Source organism: Trichogramma pretiosum, unplaced genomic scaffold (assembly GCF_000599845.2).
Source record: "Trichogramma pretiosum strain Unisexual culture from Peru unplaced genomic scaffold, Tpre_2.0 scaffold18, whole genome shotgun sequence".
In the NCBI taxonomy this organism is placed as follows: domain Eukaryota; kingdom Metazoa; phylum Arthropoda; class Insecta; order Hymenoptera; family Trichogrammatidae; genus Trichogramma; species Trichogramma pretiosum.
The window spans coordinates 459,316-483,499 of record NW_019641681.1 but is presented as its reverse complement, the minus strand read 5'-3'; the positions used below and the strand labels follow the sequence as shown (position 1 = coordinate 483,499).

Genomic DNA, 24,184 nt, shown 5'->3' with positions numbered 1-24,184 from the left:
TAAATGTACCTTAACGACACAATAGACAGCCTGCGCATAGAGCATGTTGACTTCCACGGGATCTTGCGATAGTTCTTTGGTATTTTTGAATAGTCTCTTTTTGAAGATAAATCGATTGTCACCGCTTCCCAAACTTTGATTGTTACGACGCTGCAACGTGTTCGTGTTTAATTTACATTGTTTCATTTCCCAAGCGGCAATGACATCGTAAAGATAATCATGAGCTCTGACGTGCTCCTCGCCATCGGGTCTGCTCTGGTAGATGGCCCAGCCCTCCAACGAGCGTAATCCCAACTTTTCGGCCAATTTCGCCGCGGCATCGGCCGCCGTATCGGTCGGATGCACGTCTATGGCTTTGGTTCTTCCGTCCAGGAAGAAGAATCGGCAGACTATCGTGCCGAGCCGACGCATCGCGGCTATTTCGACGCTCGACGGCGGATACTGACGGCACGAGACTTTGGTATTTTTGCAATTGTCGATGCACCACTGCACGTACTGGCGCAGTTTGCCCTCGAGCTGAAGGTTCTTCTTCAGGAACGAGAGGAAGTAACGGTAGAGCAGTTTGCTCGGCTGGAAGGCGACGATGGCCAGACAGAGGAGCAGCCAGATGCGCTCGGCCCACTCGAGATTCGGATTGTTCGTGGACTGGCGCATGCACTGGACGAAGATCTCGTCGCGCAACTCCTCGCGCTCGATGCCGTAGCCGATTATGCCCTGGATCGTGCTTATCTCCTGCTCGAGCTTCATCTCGCCGCGCAGGTACTTGCAGAGATCTCGGAAGACGTTGCAAGCAACGTTGACGTTCTCCGGGTCGTACATGTGTATGTGGGAATTCGGAATGGACGAGCCCTTGTAGTAGGTGACCATCTCGTACTTGGGTACGTACTCGATTCGCTTTTCTCGCTGCTTACCACGAGTGAGCGTGGCCATGATCGTGCCCTCGGGCGATCGCTCGTGACTGTTGAAGTAGTTCTGGGCGAACTCGACGATGTCGTGGTAATTCTCATTCGTCTCCGGCACCGTCTCGAGCTTTTTCTCCTCGAGCTCTTGGAGCTTACGTTCGACCCGATGCTTGCGCCGCGCCTCGCGCTCCGCCGGTGGATGGGACTGTATCTCCTGCTGGGCCTGCTGCAATTTCTGCTGTAACAGCTGCTGCTGCTGCAACTGCTTCGCTTGTTGCTGCTGCTGAGCGGCTTTCTGCTGCTGTTGCTGCTGCAGCTGAAGCTGCTTCTGTTGCAGTGCTTTGGCCTGTTGCTGCTGAAGCTGCAGCTGCTTCTGCTGTGCCTGCAGCTGTTTCTGCTGCTGCTGCAACTGTTGGTGCGACGGAGAGGCAGTCTTTGTCGGCGTATGTTGCGGCGTGTGTTGTTGTTGCTGATGCTGCTGCTGTTGCTGATGATGTAGGTGAGACGGCGAGGCAGTCTTGGTCGGAGTGTGATGCTGTTGGTGAGCTTGCAATTGCGGCGAGTGTCCGTTTTGCACGACTCCGAAATTTTGGTGGTGGTTGTTGTTGTTATTGTTGTGACTGTGACCGTTGACGACGGTTTGCTTCTGGTGCACGTTGTTCGGAGCGAGCGTAGTCAATTTCGTATTCTGCGCGACGGCAATGGGTGGATGATGATTCTGTTGCACGTGGTTTTGGTTCGACACGTGATGATTGTTGGGTATTGGTGGTTTGGGTGTTGTTTCGTTTTGCGTGGCGTGCTGCGGAGCGACTTTCTTCGCCTCCGGAACTTCTTTGCGTATTTCGTGAACGATCTTGAGGGTCGATTGCATCGGTGGAGCCGGTACGTGCTCTTTTGCCTCGCCGTTAAGTTTTGGATGTAATCCGTTGACTTTTGCCGTAGATCCGCCATTCATCATCGGTGGCGGTGGTGGATGAGTCACCTGAGGACTTATCTCCTCTCTCGTTTTGACTTTTTCGTAAATCGGCTCCTTTTTCTTCTCCAATGGCTTGTTGACGACGGGGACGGGTAGCGGAGCAGGCGGAAGACCATTGATGTTGAACGATGCCGGTGGCGGTGGCGGCGGCGGTGGAGGCGGCTGTGTCGGCTCGGGCAGACTCGGCGTGTTCTTCATGATTATCGCTTGCTTGATTTCTTCCTTGATTTTGGGCTCTTCGATGGGTTTCGGACTCTGAAGCTTGACCGGGCGCGGTTCCTTGTCCTGCTTGACGGATTGCAGCTCCGCCTCCAGATTTTCGGCCAACTGATCCATTTCCAAGCCGATCTCTTCTATTATGGCATTGGTACCGCTGCTCCTCTGACTGCCGTTGTTGTTGCCGTTGATGTTGATCTCATTGTTCTGCTTCTGAACATCGGACAAGAACGAGAACAAATTGTCCAGGTCGACGGATTCTTTGTTATTGTTGCTGGCGTTTTTGTTGTTGTTATTGTTATTAGCCATCGCGGAGTTGAATTGTTCGGCCATTTGAGTGAGCGCTTTAATCTCTTCTTCGGCTCGTCTATAAAAGCAAGAAAACAAAAGATCTTGTTAGATTTTGAATGGAAAAAAATAATTCTTTGAACAAAACAATGTGCACTGAAAATTAACGAAATAGTGATCATCCTCATTGGAATCGAAGAATTATACTCTGTTCTTCTACGTGTCGTGTATAATAGTTCAGTGTCGCTGTCGTTGTTTCAGTGTGATGAGAAGAATCAACACAAAAGCCTATTTCTTTAAATAAAAGTGATGTGTGAAGAAACACTTTTATCACTACTCAAAATTGAAAAAAAATTTCGAATTACTTTGTTAGTAGTCAAAAAGAACACGAGACAAGAAAAAAAACGAACATAAATTTAAAGATGTTAGTATAATCACGCTTTTACAGTAGGTACTGTTCTAATCAGAGATACGTGTTTTGGTAGGGTCAAATATATATGTAACGCAACCAAAAACATGCTTCGAGCTAAGTGTTGGTGACTAATAAAAAAAATTCATATTCCTTTGTTTTTTTTTTACTCGCAGCAGCTCGTATTTATTAACTTACCCAGCTTCCATTCCAGCGATACCATTGTATTGCGTGCTATAAAAATCACATGATTTGCTTTACAAATGACGCGCATAAAATTACTCCAACAAGTTTTTTATATTTATTCACATTCCGGTAAATCGATTAATGGATAGTAACGAATTTCGATCGGTATACGAGAGAGCGGTACGGAAAAAGACAACCCACCTCTGCGACTCCTCGAGGGCCTTCTGATCCTCCATGCGTTTGCGCTCCTCCTCGAGTCGCTCGCGCTTACGCATCTCCTCCTCGACGCGTCTGAGCTCGCGCAGAGCCGAGGCGACCTCGCGCGCGAACACGCCGCGCAGATGCGACTGTATGACCACGGCGGCGCGACGCTTGCGTATGAACTCGATGCGCAGCTTCCAGCCCCGGTAAGCGTGTTGAATGCGCAACGCCGCTTTGTGCGTTCGTTGGTAATCTGCAAAGTTTATCGATAGATCATCGGTGAGCAATTAAAAAATTTCCCGTATAAAAGTTTTCAAAAATGAGAAGAGAAATCGTACCTTTTCTGACCACGTGTCCACGCCAGATCTTCTGTATCAATACGGCGTTCCTCGTGATCAACTGATTTCGTTCGTCCTCAAGCGGCTCGTGCACGAGCTTGCGCAGGAATACCTTGTTCTTGCCCACCTGCCACTCGGTCGTGGGCAAGCGTCGATTCTTGATCAGAGTCTTGACCGCCTCCTTGTCGTCCTTGGGCAGCGACCACCTGTTCTTCTCGAGGCAGCGATAGCGCGCCACGAAGTCGTCGAATCGCATGTGTATGGGGAAGCCCTCCTTCCTGATCCTGATGATGTCGAGCATGCCCAGATAGCGCAGCTGATCCAGCACCAGCTTCTCGTCGTAGTGCTCGGCCTGCTTGTCCATGTTGGGCTTGATGCAGCGCGCGTACCAGGGCGTCGTGCCCTGCAGCACGTCCACGAGGGCCTGCAACTGATGCCGAAACGAGTCGCAGAGGGTGGGCTTGCCCTTGGAGGTGCCGCGCGACAGCGTCGCTGCGGGCGGGGCGTTGTTGCCGCTGGTGCGCGCCACCGTCGTGCCGAGCAGATCCTGATAGGCCGTGATCTCCTGGACGAACTCGTTGTCGCTGCGCGTCATGAAGTCGAAGAACACGTCCTGCTGCACGTCGCGATTCTTCTCGACGAAGCCCTCGACCGTGTAGGTGACGCAACCGGCGTAGTGGCGCAGACCGAACTCCTTCTCCCACTTGCGCCGGTCGTCGCCCTTGACGTAGCAGGCGTTGCCCTCGAACTCGGCGTGGAGATTCGTGAGGTAGGCCAGATCCGAGCCCTTGGGCATGTGGCACTGCTCGGTGAGCAGCTTCAGGACGCAGCGCGGCGGCTTCTCGATCAGCTCCAGACAGAGGGTGTTGTCCGTGAAGGTGATGTGCGAGTACTGTATCTCCTCCTGTCGATAGAGCTCCTGCTCCAGGGCGAACACGTAGTGATTGAAGAACTTGTGCAGCTTCTCGTTGGTGTAATTGATGCACAACTGCTCGAAGCTGTTGGTGTCGAAGTTCTCGAAGCCGAATATGTCGAGGACGCCGAGGAAGCGCGATATGTCCTGGCCCGGATTCGTGCACTGATTGATGTGATTGATGAGCCAGGCGAAGGTGCGCGAGTACAGGGCCTTGGCCATGGCGTGGCGATTCTCGCGGGCCTCCTGCAGCCTCAGCGGGATCTCGGTGATGTTGCCGCGCACGTTGATCTCGCGCTGCAGCACGATGCGGCGCAGATCGTCGGGCTGGAGGCCGAGCAGCGGGGCCACCGTGGCGATGATCTCGGCGTCGCCGTCGGGCGCCAGCTCGCAGCGCTCGCCGTCCACGTCCTGGAACTGGAGGTTGCCCAGCCAGAGGATGGCCGAGAGCACGCGGTAGATGCCGTCGCACATCTCCGCTGGCACCTGTGCGAGTTTACGTAAAACGATAAAGTTATCGATAAAAAAAAAGCAACAGCAACCAATGCCGTGTAATATAACAAACCTGTAGAACATTGAAGGCGAGCCTGAGCGCGTCGAAGCCCTTCAAGTCGGCCAGCCCGTCGTTGGACTTGGCCAGATACTTGTAGTGGCTCGCCGGCTTGAGCTTGTACTGCTCGGCGAGCTCCTTCTCGCGACTCGCCGCCTCCACCAGCTGATAGAACACGTGATAATTCCTCTCGCCGCTACTCTGAAACGTGATCCTGCTCTGCTCCAGCAGGTAGTCCTGTATGATGCAGCCCTTGATCATCCACTTGCTGTCGAAGCAGACCTGCATGAACTTGCCGAAGCGCGAGCTGTTGTCGTTGCGCAGCGTCTTGGCGTTGCCGAACGCCTCGAGGATCGTGTTGGCCTCGAGTATCTGCTGCTCGACCCAGGTGTCGACGTTGCTCGTCACCGAGCACAGGTACTGCAGTATGAACTTGGTGGTCTCGGTCTTGCCGGCGCCCGACTCGCCCGATATCACGCACGACTGATTGCTGTCCGTGTCCATGAGCGAGCGATAGGCCGCCTCGGCCAGGGCGAACACGTGCGGCTCCAGGGCGCCCATCTTCTGATTGTGATAGCGCTGCACGTGTTGCTGAATAACGTACCGAGAGGAGAGAAACAAAAGGGACAATTTAATTTTAGATGTGCACGAGAGTACGAGGATGTGTGTATGTGTGTACGTATTGGTATTGCTCGGTGACAATGTGCAACCGGGCCACTTGTACTTAAGGCGCAGTGAAAAAAAAAAACCTGTCGCGACACAAGACGGCGAGATAGACCAAGTGCTTTCACGTAGATTAATCGAAAAAAGAGCTCCGCTAGCTTCCCTCGTTCTTTTTCCTCTTTCTCCCTTTCTGCAGTATACGTTTATATATAGCGTGCGCATGGCTACGTACAGGTCTATATATTTTCTCTTTTTCTCCCTTCGACAAGTAGTGCAACCCAGTTTGGAGTCAGCCTCGTTTATTTAAATAAAAAAAAAAAAAAAAAACGCGACTTTTTTCTGCTGCTGCCTTTGCTTTGCCGCGTAATTTACGAGTACTCCCGTATATGTATTTATGTTCGAATCCCGTGTAACAGCGCCCGCCTCATGATAACCCTTTGTTCGGCAAACTGGAACATTTTTGCGCTCGAGCAAAAAAACAAAAGAGCTCGTACTCGCGTTCGGTTGAATTTAATTGAGAATCTGCGTCTCTTATTGCGACAAATTCGAATTTTCGTACTCTCCCTTGAGAACTTACGCGATCCGCACGCGAGTGTATTTATATACTTTCGTAAATACGTACTGTACAGGTTCGATGCCCTCGGTCAAGTCCTAAAAATAATTTTTCAGACTCGCTCTAAAATTCGCACGTTAGAGCCCGAAACGTCCTTGATAATAAACGCTGGATTCGATGTATTTGTATGATAATTATACATCGTTTCAGATTTCATAAAATTTTAAATATTCGCGAGAATCGTTACTCGTATTAATTTGAAATAGATCGCATTGAATGAACCTTTAAAAAATTAATATCGGAATGCAGCTTTAAACGCTGTTGCTCGAGGGTATTGAAAGATAACCTGTCGCTTGTTGGTAATTGAGTACTTACAAAGACTTGAGCATTTTGAAAAATAAAAAGCAACTTCAAATTAGAACACTAATAACAGTACAGAGCGAGGGTAGTTATGTTTTTTAGTAAAATGAAGAATTATAACAATTGTTTTTTTCATCTCTTTCGCTGACATCATTATAAAATAATAATTATTATTTCAGAGAATCTACTGCTCCAATTAAATATTTAACTAAGCGACTTGTTATTCTCAAATTAGTTTCATTTGAATTTACAAATTGATCATAAACATGTATAGTATTTATTTTGTTTTGAATATGATGTTTCAAATTAGATGTGTACGTTAAAGTATAATTCAGTTGCTTAACTGACGAGTTACGAGATCAACATGTAAGTAACAAAAATTTAAAAAATCGATTAATAGAGACGAAAAATAATTTAATTTAAATATCATTTGTTTGAATTTCAGTTGACGCAATGGAGTCACGCACAATGGAATCTTCAAAACCTGCAAGTTTAGATATTAAAGTAATTTTTGTATTCAAAATTGAGAAAACCCAGTTAGCTCATGAAAGTGGAAAACACACATCTGATCATGATCATACCTACGCAAACGAAACAATTCCTGAAAAGGATAAAGAGGAGATATGTCAAAAGCTTGCCGCGAATTCAGCTATACACGTTGTGAGCGCAATGATGAAAACTATGTGGGAATGTTGCACAGCGCACCTGGCATGGGAGTTGTATTTAAAATTGAAAGAACTGATGATTTGTTTAAATAACCAGAATCAGTGTTTTAAATTGTGGAAAACAGTACAAAGTACAGATAAATTATCGAAAGTTCTCAAGAGCACGGCATGTGCTGACAGAGGGACAAAAATTAAGTTAAGTTCTAATGAAAATTCGTACGAAATTGAGTTCAATATCATGGCAGGTTTTTATCCTAAAGGAGTTAAAACGAAGACAAATGTAAAAGTAAAACCTTTGAAGACGTCTGAAGAAGCGAGTACTCCTTCGACCTTGTTTGAACAAATGATCGATCAAGTTTACGAAGTGAGAAGACAGTATAAGAAACCATTTTTGACAAATCCTGAAAAAGTAAATGAAATATTTAATGAGATATTCAAGTCACCACATGCAGTAACTAGCCCTGAGATTTCAAGAATTACGAAAATGACCCGGGAGGTGGAAATGGAGGTAAACTTTGAATTAACATTTCTAGGTGATGTTCCAAATGAACTCTACATGACAGAAAGATTATCGTACAAAAAGCTGCAGTTAGTGCCGTGTTACATAGTGAGCCTGCAAGGAATTCTGTTCGGGAAAATGATGCAGAACTGGCGTGGAAGTTATTTTTACTTATGGCAGATAAGCCGTACGAACCAAGCATGACTCACAAATGCAAGCCTTTATTTGTTCCAGTAAATGAACACATTGCAATTAATAAAAGTATGTCCAAAAACCGAACTCACCATGCGGTAATAAATTTAAAAATCAAAAGTAAAAGTTATTCGATTAGATATATTATCGGTACTTGTTTCCACCTTTACACTACTGAAGGCGGAGTTCGTATTCTAGAAAGAACGACCTCAACTGAAGAGCAACCCCGAATAATTAAAGCTTATGATGCATGTAAAACTATATTAGCTGAAATTCGGAAAGAAAATAAAGAGACAACCCATAAAGAAATAGTTGAAGTGCTTGAAAAACAATGGCCAGGTAAATAATAAATTTAATTTTTATGGAAGCAATTAATAAAATAATTTACTGGCTGCTTTATAAGAGCGGCTTTAGGACATAAAGACTTCAGTTTACGATACGTACTTTTAACTTCATTAAAATCAACTTCTCTTAAACGTCAGGAATTTCAATATTGAACATCTCTTAACTGCCAGGAATTTCGATATTGAACATAAGATTATTTTAAAATTGAAATTATTATGTCATTCAACCAAATATTTAAATAAAATATACATTAATGAAAATTAACACTTGAATATTTTATCAACAGATACCGATATCGATATCGATATAGATATCGATTTGTGAAAAGGACCTGGACGTATCGAAAAAAGCTCTCATTCAAACTTTTTAGTTAATATGAAAAATTGCAGCTTCCGACTCTACCTTAAAAAGTATTTCTACTTTAGTAAAATTCCAAATCAACTTCGTAAACTAAGCCACTGAGAGTATCTATGTTACAAAAATCGATCTTTTAACATATCAAGAACTTGAAGTGAAGCTTTTTGATCACCCTTGATTTAACTTGTTTTTAACGTCAAAAACATGGAACCATACTGTTTTCATATTGTATTACCACATTTTTCAATTGTAATTTTTTATTTCGTAAAGCAAGATTCTAATGTTAAATTACGTACTTAATCTGTAAAACTCTAAAAAAATTGTGAATAGTAATCTGCGAAACATTCCATGTGAAGCATCGTTTGAACATAATAAATTAAAAAAATAATTTAAAAAATTAATCTCCTCGTGTAATGAAATAATCAATCATTGAAACATTCTCAATTAAAAATTTAAAAAAAAAAAACAAATAGAAAAAGACGTTGAGATAATAGTTGCCGTAGTAGAGGAAAATAGATAACGAACGAGGGCACAAAAACTCAGCCTCCCTTCTCAGTATTTTACGGACTGAGCGATACGTGCACAGAGCTTTCATGGCGTGCAAGCTCCGGTATATCTAACTAAAACGGGGGGAAAGGGAAAGATGCACAAGAACAAGTTGAGTTTCTCTATGGGTCGTTATAAACCCTAGACGAGAGAACTTCAAGGGCATTCGCCAAACTGCTCTTCTTACTTCTCCGACGCTGTGTGTACGTATTATACGTGTGCAGAGACGAGATTGCAGTTACTGTGCAGCGCGAGGCGAGGCTTTTAATTTGGAGCGTTTTATTCTATACATGGCTCGCGTATAGAAACCTCTTGTAGGCTCGGCGAGCGAAGAAGTGGCAGTAGCAGCAGCAGCAGCTCTTTCGGAAAAGAAATTTTCACATTTATTTTGCGTCGTTAAATTCAAGAAGAGATTAGATTTTTTTTGTCGAGAAAAAAAACAAAAATTTGCGCGTGACAGTAGCAGAGGCAGCAGCAGCAGCAGCAGCAAGATTATCTGAATGCATACACGTTCCGAAGCGCCCGAGAAAACTCGCGCTCATATGTACATAGAGAGAACTTGAGTGACCTTTGAAGAGCATAACGAAGAGACGTTCTTTCTCTCTCGGGCGCGCGCGAGCCGTGTCACGAGAACGGCCCATTTCTCGAGTGGGTCACCCTCGTTATGTCTCCGCGCGAGCCCTATACAGCATGCAATATAGCGCAAACGGGGCGTCGATGAAAAGAGACTACTCTCGCATATACAAACTCACACGTACACATACACGTGTGTATTATTGGAGGCACGAGAAAGAAAAAAATAGAAAGAAACAGCACAGTGAGTTTGAAAGATGAAAGTGCAGAGCTGTCACGCGGACGTGTAGGTATATAACTGTCAATCCCGTCGATTTGGGCTCAATCATTATGTGCCGCAGCCGTCTTTATATGTATAAGACAAAAGGATGACGAGTCTGCTTTTTTCGCGTCGTCTTTGGCGCTCTACATAGATCAGGGATGATACGATTCGCGCGTCAAGGTATTTGGGTTAAGCGAATCATCCCCTATCAATCGAATGTATATTTTTAAACGAAATCATTGCAACGAGCGAATGAACGAATTGAAAGAGGCCGGAGAAATCTTCAGCCGAGAGTTATGTGATTTTACATATATTCGTGCCTGCCATGTAACTGACGTGCATTTCAATACCGTATACTTATTATACACGAGTAGCAGCTTGGTGTGTAGAGAGAGTATAACGACCCTATGTACGGTTTCTCTATTTCTCTCTCTCTCGCTCTATCCTGTACATAGCGCGTGTAACGTGAAAAACCACTGCGAACGCGACTCGTGCGCAGCGAGCAACGACGAAGCTATACGATGAAAATAGCTCATGCTGCGAGTAATAATAAGACGACGCAGAGAACGTCGTGTACACGCGGATCGCGGCGCGTCTGAGGCAACGACGACGAAGACGACGAGGCAAAATGAGATTGTGTTTACGTTCGCGCTAATATTGCCGCGATACGTAAACAAAGGCGAGCGAATTACGGAATCGAGCGATCGAGGAAGCTCGTTACGAACTCCCGAGGTCCTCGAGAGCGAGCCCCCCGAACTCGAACGACAGCTGGGAGGGAGAGACGAGATAAGAGAGCTGCTCGAGACCCGCACGCCGATAAAACTCGCGTGTCCTACATAGACGCGTTTATTGTATATATATAATTATATGAATTGTGCACTCGTAAAGTCGCGCGCGCTTCATCGATGCAACGAATGGGGTGGGATGCGCGCACCGCATATAAGCTCCGGCGAATAAGGAGAAGAACGAAATTCTCAAAATCAGCGCCTAATATGCCATTCGAATGTAAGTGCTCGAAGTTCGAGCCTCGAACGCCTTTCTCTCTGTGTATATAGTGTGTATAAGCGCACACAGTCCCATATATGTATGTAGCCGAGAACGCGAGCTTGCGCGCCTCACGAAACGCTCGATCAATAAGCAGGGCGTGTGCAGCAGCAGCGGCGACGGCGGCAGCAGCAAGCAACCCCGTGTCGGCTGGTCTCTGCACGCAGCGCAGCACAGATAGAGCTCAGCCGGTATATAATGTTCCACTGCTGCTGCTGCTGCTGCTGCTGCTGCGCTATCCTGGCCGCTCTCCACCCTCCTCCAGGGGAAGCAGATTCGACCTCGTGAGCAGCAGTAGCGGTAGCACTCAGGTATATAAAGGGCGTGGTACACGCATTTTATTTGTCTTCCGTTTTGCGCTTTTATTTTATTTCATCTTCTTTTTTTCTCCATCGTCATAGGGAAAGGAAAAATTGAGGACATCGATATTATACGCGCGGATACGAGCGCGTCTCGGGAGAACGACGTATTTTGATTTCGATGTGGGGTGTGGGCGCGCGCGAGACTCGCTGCATTATAAGTGCGGATGACTCGCGAGGCTTATTCGGATACAGGTAAGAGAAAGGGGAAGAAAAAAAAGAAGATAAATGAATGAGGCCAACGCGGTGCAGCGCGGCTCGGTCCCGCTCCCTCTCCAGCTCGCACTATTTTTGCGCTCTCGCGCGGCTGCCGTTTGCCGCAGGGGCTCGCCTCTTTATGAAAAAGTGGCGTAAACGAGTTTACGCGTGACTATGTATGCACCGTGGCTCGTGCAGTACAAGGGGTTGAGAGAGAGTTTTTTTCAACCCGATGTTTTTCAATCATATCTTTCGACGCGAATGATGAAATTAAAATCTTTTGCCATTTATTCCTTCTCTTTTACTCTCGTAGGGCTGTGAATGAATTATTACTCGAGATTTTAGGCTATGTTATAATTGTAAGGTGCCTTACATGACGTGCTCCAATATTATACGCTTGAAAGTAATCTCTTTGACGACGACGACGATGACGACGACGGTGGGTACTTAGGGGCCAGGTCATTATCAAAATTACTCGGGCGCGTTTTAAATGGGTAGAGTACAAGGGAGGGAAGAAAAGAAGAGATTTCTCCGAAAAATCATAACGTCCCGTAAATTTTTACGACTTATTTACGAGAAAAGATCAATCGTAACTGTTCTTGCTGAAGACGATCGAAACAATTTCTCTCGAAAGCAATTTAGATGAAAGCATCATCAGGAGCTAAAAGCACACGCGTATCTGACAGGAGCACAGTAATCCGACGAAATCAAAAGTTTCAATCCACCGCTGTGTCCTTCCCGAGCTCGGTTTCCGGTGTCATGACCATAAAGGGTCAAAGACCATAAATATATAACTGAGAATAGACACATACACTCTTGGATAGGAAGGCAAAACTAAAATTATCCAGCGGTAAAGCGATCGTATTTTGTAATATTAAGTGCAAGCATTTACGCTGCTTATATGTACGTTATTATAACTCTCCATGCTATACTGCACCCAGAGCATGTGTGTGCGCGCGAGTAGAAGAAACGCGCAGAAGTGAATGACCCGGGATATAACTGCGCGCGCGCGTGCGTGAATGCAAAAACTTTAAAGCTCAATTATGAATTACGTGCCTTTTTTCTAAGGCGCATTTTTTATGATCAAATGCACGCGCGCCTTGCACATTTTTTTTCTTTTCGTTGGTTCGAGTAAAGGAGAACAATAAAATGAACGCGATAGTCAATAGTTGATGATGCATTTATCAATTTACAAGAAAATTCGCTTTTCATAAATATGTATCAAAAGTCAAAGTTGGAAAAGTTCAGCCAACGATGAAGCAGCTTATTCAAATTTACGAACTATAATTACAAACTCGAGGTACATTCAAACTTGCACTTCGAATAAAAGAAAAATTATTCAATCGAGATCTCGCAGCTAAGAAGAATAAAAAAATTATGATCCAGAAGTTTGAAGTTTGTTCAATGAATTATTTTCAACATGTGTATCGTGTAAATACGCGCTACTTCGAGGCATATGAGCTTTTTCGCATCGAGCTAAAAGCTCGTGCGTCGGCGTATTTACTTACTGCGCTTTATTTCTTGTTTCAACGAGAGAGGCTATATATACGTTACCTTGCAACGGAAGCGAATCCCTTTTGACGATGCTCGAAATGTATAATTGACTACAAAATAATCCGCTTGTAGAAATAAAGAGGGGAGGGGGCTATAAAAAGGAGCTTATCGAAGCATTAATTATCGAGCAGAGGTAATATTTTGGGCAAGGATTGAAGCCAAGTATTTTTGTACACACTGAATAATGTATAAATAATGTATTATTCTTAATGTATAAATTACTGTCAAGGCCGGTAAGTGAGTATCCAGAAAAACTCGACTTTATTGACATTTTTTCCGAGTAGAAAACTTCAATTTTTGAATAGCTAATTTTGTTTCAAGTACTGGGCTGTTTTCAAGAATTGAAACTCTGTTTCATAAGGCCTACGATAATTAAAGATCAAAGCAAAGAAAAAACCTGCTCATAACAATAATAGCTGTTTTTCATAAAGAAAATAATTAAATCGGCACTTAAGATAATACTTTACGCATATTGTGCATACGTATAGTTTCATCACTGCGAAAAGGTGCCGCTTTCCCGCATGGCTAGCTATCTTAAAATCGACTTTCTATACGCTATTATAAAATAGTTGATCAGCACAAGTTGCTTATTATTAAAGTACATTAATATTAGTATTAATATTATTTTTCGCATTGCATTTTACATAAATCGCATACGGGCCAAAACCGGGGGAAAAAGAAAGCCCGTGTGCACCTGTTTATCAGCTTCATCCGCTAATTACCCGTGCTCAGCGACTTATTTTTTCCGGCCTAGAATAATGATATACAATTTCCACCAGTATTACTAACTGCGAAAACTATGTAAAATTATAAATGTAAACTTATAAGATAATACAAAGTAAGGGTCGATTTAGAGTTACGCACAATGCGCATGGTGGCGTCGCATCGGCCGCAGTCGCACCTAATCCAAATCATGTGAAAGCAGCCTAATTACAACGTGTCTGTAACGTCGTGCATCTCTTTCTTTCTTACATCTGTTCGTGCGGGATTCTTACCCGAAAAACTACACCTATACGTGCAATCATCGGTAACGATTAGAAAGCGTAAGTACAGCGAAGTATGGGCTTTCGTTGCCTATACATTCGTGTACTATTGTCAGCATTGCCGCGTATGTTATACACATAGCTGGGCGCTACTTGTATCTTTAATAGCTTCGGCCATGTGTTTTTTTACTCTCTAAATAAAATAGATCATAGAGTAGCCAGCATAGTATAATCGTTAAGACACATAGGCGTGAACAGCTCGAAAGATTTCCGTTAAAAAAAATATTTTAAATTGTAAGCGATTGCGTGTTGTGTTTGTGTTTGTGCCAAAAGATGGACATGTCCTCCAACGACGAATCTGAAAAACGTTTTGTTATCGTTCAAGGTGAAAACCGAGATTACACTGACCAAGAACGATTAGAAAAATTAAAGCAAATGCATTCAAAGGTCAATTGGGAGATCAAGAAAGAGCGATATGATTTTCTTGATAAATTTATTGGATTATTTGAGAAAGTTCAATCTCCAAATCTCGGGAACATTTTTAAACCCGATCAAATTGAGTGTCTTATTATTGACGGCATAAGTAAAGGTTTTTGGTCAGGATGTAGTTTCATTGAAATCGTGATTCATTCTGGCTACAAGGACACACCCAAAGTTGATGCCGACGGCAAACCACTGTTGCGTCGCACCACACCAATACACGTGGTTAATAGGTACAGCAAGTTAAGGGTTAAAGACTACGTCGGTATGCTTTTTCAAATATATGATAAGTTTGAGGTAAATTATATCGACGAATTCGGAACATCTCATTTTCATTCGGCCTGCATGGCAGGATGCACCGACGTGGTAAAGCAATTCCTCGAGCTTGGGTACGATCCTAATCTCTTGCAAGACACAGACAATTCACCATTGCACGTGGCCCTGGACAATCAGAGAAAAGAAGTGGCCGAATTGCTGCTCAGAAGAGGCGCCAGTTTAACTTTGGCCAATAAAAAGGGATTTACTCCTCTCCACCTTATTTGCCAGAGAGACTTGGAGGATGATTTGCTGAAGACATTTTTACAGATCAACGACGATAGGCATCACATGGTGCAGATCGACGCCCGGGACAATTCGGGTAGGACACCGCTTCAATGGGCTGTTGCGAGTCTTTCGCCGTATGTTGTCGATGTACTCTTGGATCGTGGTGCTAATCTTTTCGGTTTCATTTTTCCTAGCGAGAGTTACTTTGGCGAGGTGTTTAAGCCGATAGATGAAGATTATGAGTCTTTTTTTCCATTTGTTCAAGCGTCTGGCGCTATGGTTGTCGTCGAACGTCTTGAGAATAGAGGATATGAATTAGACCGAAGCGACGCTTTAACGATAATGAAATGGTTCGCTAAGTACAATTTGTTCAAGATGTCGGAGATACTGACTGAACCCTTGTGGGTGGTAGAATTTTTGAAGCACGTAATTCCCAAGAAAGTTGTCGAATATTGGTATGACGACAAATGGTATGTAGAGAAAGCAAAAGAGAACATGATCAACCCAAGTCTGTCGCTTTTTGACCTTATGAAGTTGCGACCCGAAGAGGCTTCGAAACTACTCACATGTGAGGACTATTTCAAGTTCGCATGCTCGAGGAAGAGGAATTTAATGTTTTATGTAAGATGTAACGTTAAACTGCCTTGTGTTTTTTATCTGTGTGAGTTAGTATCAAGAAAATTTTTTCGGCGATGGGCTCTGGATTGTTTTTGGGAGCTGATAAGATACCGACTCCCACTCGAGTGCTGTGATATAATTCTCGATAACACATTCACGAACAAGGATTTATTCAATATATGCTTGGCATCTACAGTCCAGAGCTCGTAATGGCGATTAGCATCTTTGTAGTATTTTTTACGGTTCAGTGCAGTTATTCAATTTTGTTTATTTTCTATGTCATTCAAATAAATTAATTTAAAAAGCAAGTTTGAACTTTTCTGTTGATAACCACAGGATCATTTGAAATAAAAGATCTCAAATTGCCTATTCATTACTTAGCGGCTAAAATTTAACAAGTTTATCATGAACAAAACACCAAAGTTTTCCTCGAAAATTATTGAGTTTGAAGAAAAATTTGAAACACAAAAATAGAATTGATGTACAAACATTCTCACATTTTTTTCGAACTTTTAGAGATTATTTTAGATTATTTGGAAAAATCCAATTCTGGCAAATTTTAAGAAAAGTTAAGGATTTTCACTGATTAAATCCATGGAGACATTTCTTTTCTGAACTTAATAATTATTGAGAGAAAAAATACTCAACATTTTTTAAAGTAAACTCAGAAAAAAATTTCTCGTTGCAATTTTAATTTTTCATTCAGTAGTATAGCGAACCAAACGCTATTTTCTTTTATTTAATATTTTGATTGAAGTCGTGAGTATCAACGTAGACACTTATATATTTGTGTGAATGCATATTTTTTTTCGTCTAATACCAAATCTAGAGGGCGTAAAGTTGCGAACATCGCTTGCAAGATAGGCACTTTGCAGAAAGTATATGAGGAAGAAAGTTCGTCTCCCGGAGGCTCGTAAAAATCCTCGAGCGTACGAAAAAGTCTCGAAACCAAGCTTTCGCTACTTTCGACTTGTTTTTCACCCCGAAAAGTCTCGAGCTATGTACGTAGAAAATCGATGCACAGGATTTCAAGAACGGAGGTATATAGGTAGGGGAGAGGGAGGGGGGGGGGNGGGGGGGGGGGGGGGGGGGGGGGGGGGGGGGGGGGACTATTACATCCAATCATGAATGGATAACTCGCGGGCTTATACAATATTCATAAGCATGGTTGAATTTTCAATCAAAACGATAATCCACGTACGCGCGGTATACAGTAATGCAGGGGGGCACGTACGCGATCGACAGCAGCTACTCTCGTGCGCGGCTTTAATTTTCTCATCAGTTTGTCATTAATTTATCGAGCCATTAATACATTAAACATTTGAAAAAAATATTACGCTGCTCTAATTAAATCGCAATTTAGATGATACGTTGTGTTACATTTCTTCCAACATAAATTATGCCGAATTAGTATTCGTACTAACTTTTTGTTTTTATTTTTAAACACGAAGCGTTAATCGAGATAATTATAATACGTATTTTTTAGTAAACCTCATTATGAGTTGAAATTCAGAAAGAGGACTGCGTCAACAGTCTTTGGAAGCTCATAAACTCCTTTTTTTTACTTGAATTCATATTCGAATTTTCGTACTCGCTTGGACACATCTATGACTCCAATGATTCCTATTATAACTAACCCCAACTAACTTTACGATAATTTCCTCGGCAAATTCTGTATCGTGAGTTCTACAGAGAAAGTACGTTTAAACTGAAACAGAGATGCTGTTGGTGTGAATCGATGTATGTTACACACTGAGTTTCATCCGATGCAAGAAAAATTGAGCCTACAATCTTCGATTGTCAAAAAGTGATAAATACAGCCTCAGCGGAAAACAACCTGGTCGCGCGAACCATGAAGCAATTAAATGTCCTCGCACGGATGTCGATTATCCGGCCGATGCCATCGATTGATGCAATTTCGCTTTTGCTCGAGAGTAATCAACGGGGGCTTATTTTCAATTGGATACACCCCCTGCACATGTGTGTGCGTGCTAAAAACAACGAACCTTTGCGCCACAATGGTCGGAAATTACTTCTTTTATTTTATTTTATTATATTTTATTTTATTTTATTTTATTTTATTTTTTTACTGCCTCGCACGCACGCTAAAAGAAGAGAATTAATGAACTCGCGCGAGTTTGCGTAAAGCTCGTATACACCAACGCACACGTGCAGTTCGATCATTGGGCACATGCAGCCGAGGTGAGTATACAGTATTTGTTATTCCGACGCAGTTCTCGACGCATCCGCGCCACCACCGACGCCGCACACGATATCGGCATGTGTGCGGCCACGGTGCGTAAGTATACACACATACATAAAATATCGTCCTCTCCGGATGCACCTCCATTTATTTCACTGACTGAGCTCGCGCGCGCGTGTACACAAATGCACGCTTATTTGCGAAAGAAGGCAAAGATGCGAAATGTGCGTGGCCTTGAAACGATATACATAATGCACGGCGCCCGGCTGTATATCGTGCAAATGTGTGTAGTGTGGGTGTGCGATGCTTGTGTATTTCACTGAAAACAACGGATGAATTGTTGTAACTTACCAGAGTGTAGACGTCGACCTCCTTGTACGGGTTCACCGCGATGAGGATCGATCCTGTGTACGTCTATTTTCCCAAAAAAAAATAACATTTCTAGAGTCAAGGATAATATGACAGCGACGAATGTCCTTTAAAAAAAGTGCATGAATCGTAATTACATCTTTATACTTTCTTTATAATTATAGTATCTGTTGAAACAATTAGAGGGGGTTCTCACGAGTGAGTATAACTTACATATATCCTCTCTTTCTCTTTCTCTCTCTCTCTCTATTTCTGCCCAAGGAGTTGCGCGTATTATGTACGCGATAGTGTTCCTGCTCCGTTTATTTGCAAAATTTGGTAGTCAAATCAGTCCATGTACAGGCGCTAGCTGCGGCACTCTCGATTGTTTCGCGAAGGCCAGTCGTTATATTCATTCGAGCTCACGGGGGTTCACGGCTGTGTTTTCCTGAATCGTCGGTTACAGAGAGGCCCTGCATATCGCTATCGTATACAAAAGCGAGCGATCCATCGATAGATATACGCATAATTCGTTATGGGTATTCGCACAAAACTATATAATCCATATTTTCGGATAATCGAGCGGAGTACGCTAAATTGCGCACAGGCTAAAACTCCCATATTACCCGAGCGCATATTGTGTATATATGTATACATGAAGACGTGCAGCCGAGAATGACGTCACTTATACACATGCCGAAGGGGGGAACTTATATACAGAATATATATAGACGTGCAAGAACATGACTCATATATTGTACAGTGCGCCCGAGGTAGGGTGTGCTAAGCTAATGGTACTACGTCGAGCGCGCCGAGTCTAATGCGGCAGCGTCGGCGGTGAAGAAAAAAAAATTCAAGGGGGATGGTGAACTGCAGCCCATAAAGTGTCACGAGTACGTGTGTGTGTGTGTGTGTCATACAACGCATACTACCGTACACGTGAAATATGCTTCAAAGCCAGAGATAAGACGACGACGATGACGACGCGCAGTTGAGCATACACACCACTATAAACGCGCACGCAAAAGGAGGCTTTTATTTTGAAACTCGATCTAGCGTTGAAAAGCTACTACTACTGCTACAGCACGTACTATCGGTGTAAACACTCGAGAGCAATTAAATCGACGAATTCAATTCCGGGATGGCTTTTACATATTATCTATAAGTTTCTTTCTTCGGGTTTTTTTGTGCATTTTGCGCAAAGCGACTCTGCGTATCTTTACGTTTGGTTGTACTTCGCCATCGCGATGCCCGATAGCCTACTTCTATTTTGTGTGTCTGTACGTTACTTTTGACTTTTGAACGCTGGCCAGATTAAAATGAGTTTTATCGGGGTCGATGTTCGCGCGCACCGAAAGCCATGATTTTTGATCCTCTAGGTAAATACGACTTTGTGTAATAAGTATTTTCTAAAGCTTGGCATTGCGAAATGGAAATGAACAAACCGCCGAGCTTTCATACAAAAAAATTAATACATAAATAAATAATCATCTGCGAGACACAAACCAATCTAAGATAAATACCTACGCAGCTAGCCAACCGACTCACTTATTTGTCGTTCAATAAAAGCTCTTGAAACTGCCTCAACCTATGATATAACATCATAACGACGCTTGTTGGTGTTTTTTTTCTTTTTCATTTTTAGGTCGTTGTACCACGCACAAGTTCTCGGGGGTAGAGAAAGAGAGATACGCGATCGAAGTGTGAAAATTAGAGTGGAAAACATCGAGCTAATTTCCAAGAGCCGTCGCTGTGTGCCGCGCTGGAACGCGGTGTATATGCCGCGTGTATGCATCTCTTTGCCTTGTACAGATGTATGCACGTAGCTGTGTACAGATTTTCATGTCGAGTCACACGAGCATATTACAGAGTACCTGATATGGATTTATGCCGAGAGCTTCGCGCGCGTATGAAGGGATCAATGGGATATGTGTTGGGCTTTGTAACGACGCTCGAATATGCAGATTATGTTTCCTTTTTTTTCTCTCTCTTACTCTCTCTATCCACTCGTCCTACATGTTTTGCTAATAAAGGTGCACGAATGTATACCTGCGGGATGAAAATACTTAAAACCGCGCCAACCTTTCGGGAGTTTTTCCAAAAATATACGTATATAGGCTCTCTTTTCTCGCTTGCTCCCTTTTTACCCTCTGCAGCAGCAGCAGCAGATTGTTGCACTTCACCTGTAAAGCGATCTACCTCGCGTATATAGCTCGGGTCACTTACCATTAACCCCATTTTTTTTCTTTTCATCGGGCGTATACACACGTGTGCAGTGAATATTTTCATGCCTACGTTGAGAATTCGGTTACAAGACTTCGTACAGTGATGAAATAACGGGACGAGCATATTCACAACAATTTGTCGTTTTTACATCAAACCGAACGAATATTGAAAAATCGAGCAAAAAATTAATTTCCCATAGCAAGTCTCTCTCAACGGCCCGTATCACTTGGGGTTTTTTTTAATCTTACGCCACAAATGTATATCAGCCTTCGTGCAATCTTCTCGTAGATGTAATGCTATATTCACTCACGCAGATCCAAACCCCCTTCTTATTTCAACACCCATATCTCGGGTCTTAGCGGTACATTGACCTATCGTAGAGCCAATAATAACAAAGTACCTCGTATATATATCAGCGATATTTCTTTTCAACTTTTTTTTTCTCAAGAGTCATCCCCGGCGTCGATCCCCACTGTGTGTGTGTGTGTGTGTACGCTGTGCGAACTTTTATCTTCTTTTGATACGAACAAGTTCGAGACGTTGCATAAATACCGTTGCTGCGTCGCGCTCGAACGTAATCATATCGGAAAAATGCTTCGCGTTGCATGACATTTTTTTTTCTTTTTTTTTTTTTAATTAGCGCGAGCATCTCGACTCTCTGCACGTACATACGGTGGAAAAAAACAGGGAGGGAAAGAAGAAGACGCGCAATTTCAGGTTCGTGCGCGCGACGTTTATCATATTTTAGAGAAGCTTAATTGGCCGCTATTACCATGCAGCCATGTATATAGCGATTTAATAGCTATGTATTTGAAGGTAGACAATGCTGGGAACGCAATAGTGCCGGCGCGCGCAGTCGGAGAACTGGCTTACAAGAGAGCGAGAGAGACGCGATAAGAAGACACAGGGTGAATTGCCTCGTACATATACATACGTATACCGCTCCATATCGTTTGATCTCGAATGTCTGCTGGGATGTGTAAATCCATTTCGAGCTGGCAGCGAGATGAAAACTATCGGGGAGCAGTTTAACCTCGGATTTTTTGTTGAATATATAAATGATTAAGGGGCCTACAACGTTTAATAATCGACGCGATCGCCGTGCACGAGTAAATATTTGAAAATTAAGATCGTGATCCATACGTACGTCGATCCCCCTGAGCTCGTATAATAACTGTATATGACAAGAGACGCGTTATAATCGCTGCCAGGGTGATTTCACACGAACGATTAAGCTGAATCTTTTAAAAGAGAGAAAAAAAGGAGAGAGCCGAACAAAAGAGTCACGCGCGTGCAGGGCAACAACGACAAAAAAGGGTTAAATGCGCATCGAATCATTCGTATGAAAAAAAAAAAGAAGTGAACTGCACACGACGACGGCAACGACGACGAGAGTTAAACGTAATGACGACTAGACCGTTCGCTCGAAGCTGTCATTATTTACTCGATCTATTCAGCGAAAGTCTTTTTTTACAACCCCTCTCTCTGTGCATGATACGGCGGAGACACACGAAATGCGAGCCGCAGGGCTCGACTCAAGAGAGCGAGGCCTTTTTCTGTTATATGTACATGCAGATCGTTGCCGCATACTGAGAGAACTCTCGACTCAAAGTCATATCTCTCAATTTTATTTTATAGATATTTCGAATCTGCAACGAGCTTCTTTGATGGATATACAAAATAAAAATGCGCAAACTTCGAAAGGGGTTTTCTTCGTTTGGAAATACGAAACGCCCCCGCAAAGATCTTCTTTTCTGCGGATATTATTATATTTATGTATGCCATTTATTTTGCAAACGTCGCGATAAAGGCTCGAATTTACAATACTCTCTTTTCTCGAAAGCAGCCGAGTTGGTGCTTTTATGTGCCTATACGTATAACTAGAGCCTTAAATCGATTCGGACTAAGAGCCAGAGAGAAATTTTTCACAATCACAGAAAATTTTCTGCACTCGACGCGCTCTTTGTTCCCTTTAATCAAAGGGACAATAACGAATCCATCGATCAGCGTAGCGTCGATAGGTCCTTAATTATACGGTCCACCCTTCGATTATATTAACAGGCGCTGAGCTGTTTTTCGACGAATCGCGCCGAAATTACGAATGTGTCTGTGCGATTTCCGTCGATGGATTTAAGTACAAGTGTGAATTTCGTTGGCGATAAGATGAATGACCCCGCACATGCTCCCAGGAATGTATTTCGTCGAATTCTAGAGAGAGCGAGAGACCAGCTGACTATGGTAAGCGTTCGCAGGGGGTGTTCTGGCAGCTCTACCTCGTTGACATGGTAACGCGCCTAACTTTTACACCCCTCCCCGCTCTTGCCCCAAAGTGCTACATGGACGTAGGCAGTAGGATTAAATAATGCTGGATGTGGCCGTACCGCCCTTCGCCCGTGTGTACATGTTCATTGCAAATCGACGCTGGAAAAAAGAAACCTCGAGGAGCTATGCGGGAAAAAAATTTTGATAAAAAAAAGTCCATTACTCGCGATCTTCGTAAATCGATGACGGTACGATGAAGCGTGCACTGTCAGTGTCTAGTCAACTTTAATATTAATACATGTAAAAGAGACTATTATGAGTAATCGACGATAAAGTTCCATTAATGATATGCTTTTAATACGCGCCGAAGAAAATATGTAAAGTAAATCAGCCATGTGTAAGTGAATCGGCAGGTACGTAAACGCGTCTTGAATGCGCGACCGATAATCGCAGTTTTTCTATACAGATTAATTAGCTCGTCTTCGGATCCATCGACGCGCGTGATCGAAGCCGTACCTTATACGCCACGCGCGCACCAGTCGTTGCGAATAAATGTACGCGTATTTACACGCACTCTATAATTGACAGGCACGCGTCGTCGTTGTCGTCGTCGAAGCAGGTGAGGTGTACAAAATATAAGGCAGGTACAGCGGCGTATGCCCTTACTTTTCTTACCGCGAGCGGTGAGTTTCAACGAACACACGCGGGAGTTCACTTTCTCGCTCGAGAGTGCAAGTTCTTTTTTATTTTGCTTTCTTTGAAGTTCGAAGCCAAGGGGGTAAGTAGGTTCCTCAAACATGAAGCACGGCACGGGGAGAGAGAAAGAGAGATGCCTGTTTTTTTCTTACGAGCTTGAGTAATCACTGCAAAGCGAGCGCGCGCGCGCCCCCGTGAGGTGGCACATTTTTTTTCATTTTCTTTTCGTTTTCTATTTCTATGGCAAAAAGGATACGTATATTTCATCTCGGCTGTAGCGGACTTGCAGATTGCGATTGATCCCTATTTCGTCGATGTCGCTGATCACCGTCATGTCCGGCACGCCGTTTTCAGGGCTGCAGCCTGCAAACAGAAGAAGAGCAAAAATGAATAAAACTTCATTGTATAGGTTCTTGATTTATGATGATTTATGTAGATTTAAGTTTTGAGACAGACAGAAGCAGCAACGACAGCAGGTGCTCGGGCGGGCACGCGCGGGGCTAGTTCGCATTCATAATGATACGAGTCTATGCATAAGAGCGCGCCTTGAAATATAGCAACACCGAAACTTTCGGAGTAAGACGATACACTCGTGCGGGGTCTGTACACAGACCAAACGTCAAAAAAATATTTTTCTTCGTCATATACTTTGTATAAATATTAAGCTTCCTGCGCA

At 43.5% G+C, this 24,184-nt stretch overlaps 2 protein-coding genes across 2 annotated transcripts in view; one reads left to right on the top strand and one right to left on the bottom strand.

Moving 5' to 3' along the window:
- LOC106652181 (unconventional myosin heavy chain 6) overlaps window positions 1–24,184 on the bottom strand; it is a 51,761-nt gene that overhangs the window by 5,829 nt on the left and 21,748 nt on the right. The window contains exons 2-9 of the mRNA XM_023461046.1: window positions 23,765–23,871; window positions 18,328–18,390; window positions 4,995–5,570; window positions 3,517–4,915; window positions 3,179–3,431; window positions 2,990–3,025; window positions 1,243–2,461; window positions 10–1,179 (exon numbers count right to left, since the gene is read on the bottom strand). Coding sequence (XP_023316814.1) covers window positions 10–1,179; window positions 1,243–2,461; window positions 2,990–3,025; window positions 3,179–3,431; window positions 3,517–4,915; window positions 4,995–5,570; window positions 18,328–18,390; window positions 23,765–23,871 — 4,823 coding nt within the window. The remainder of the gene's footprint in view (window positions 1–9; window positions 1,180–1,242; window positions 2,462–2,989; window positions 3,026–3,178; window positions 3,432–3,516; window positions 4,916–4,994; window positions 5,571–18,327; window positions 18,391–23,764; window positions 23,872–24,184) is intronic.
- Window positions 6,812–9,014, top strand: LOC106652296. The gene is made up of 3 exons (XM_014371167.2): window positions 6,812–6,921; window positions 7,001–8,250; window positions 8,543–9,014. The coding sequence occupies exon 2, from the start codon at window positions 7,009–7,011 to the stop codon at window positions 7,921–7,923; it is 915 nt and encodes a 304-aa protein (XP_014226653.1). The 5' UTR covers window positions 6,812–6,921; window positions 7,001–7,008; the 3' UTR covers window positions 7,924–8,250; window positions 8,543–9,014.

What these genes read in the sequence shown, in the direction of transcription:
- LOC106652296 (XM_014371167.2), top strand. Translation starts at nt 7,009, where the DNA reads ATGGAGTCACGCACAATGGAATCTTCAAAACCTGCAAGTTTAGATATT.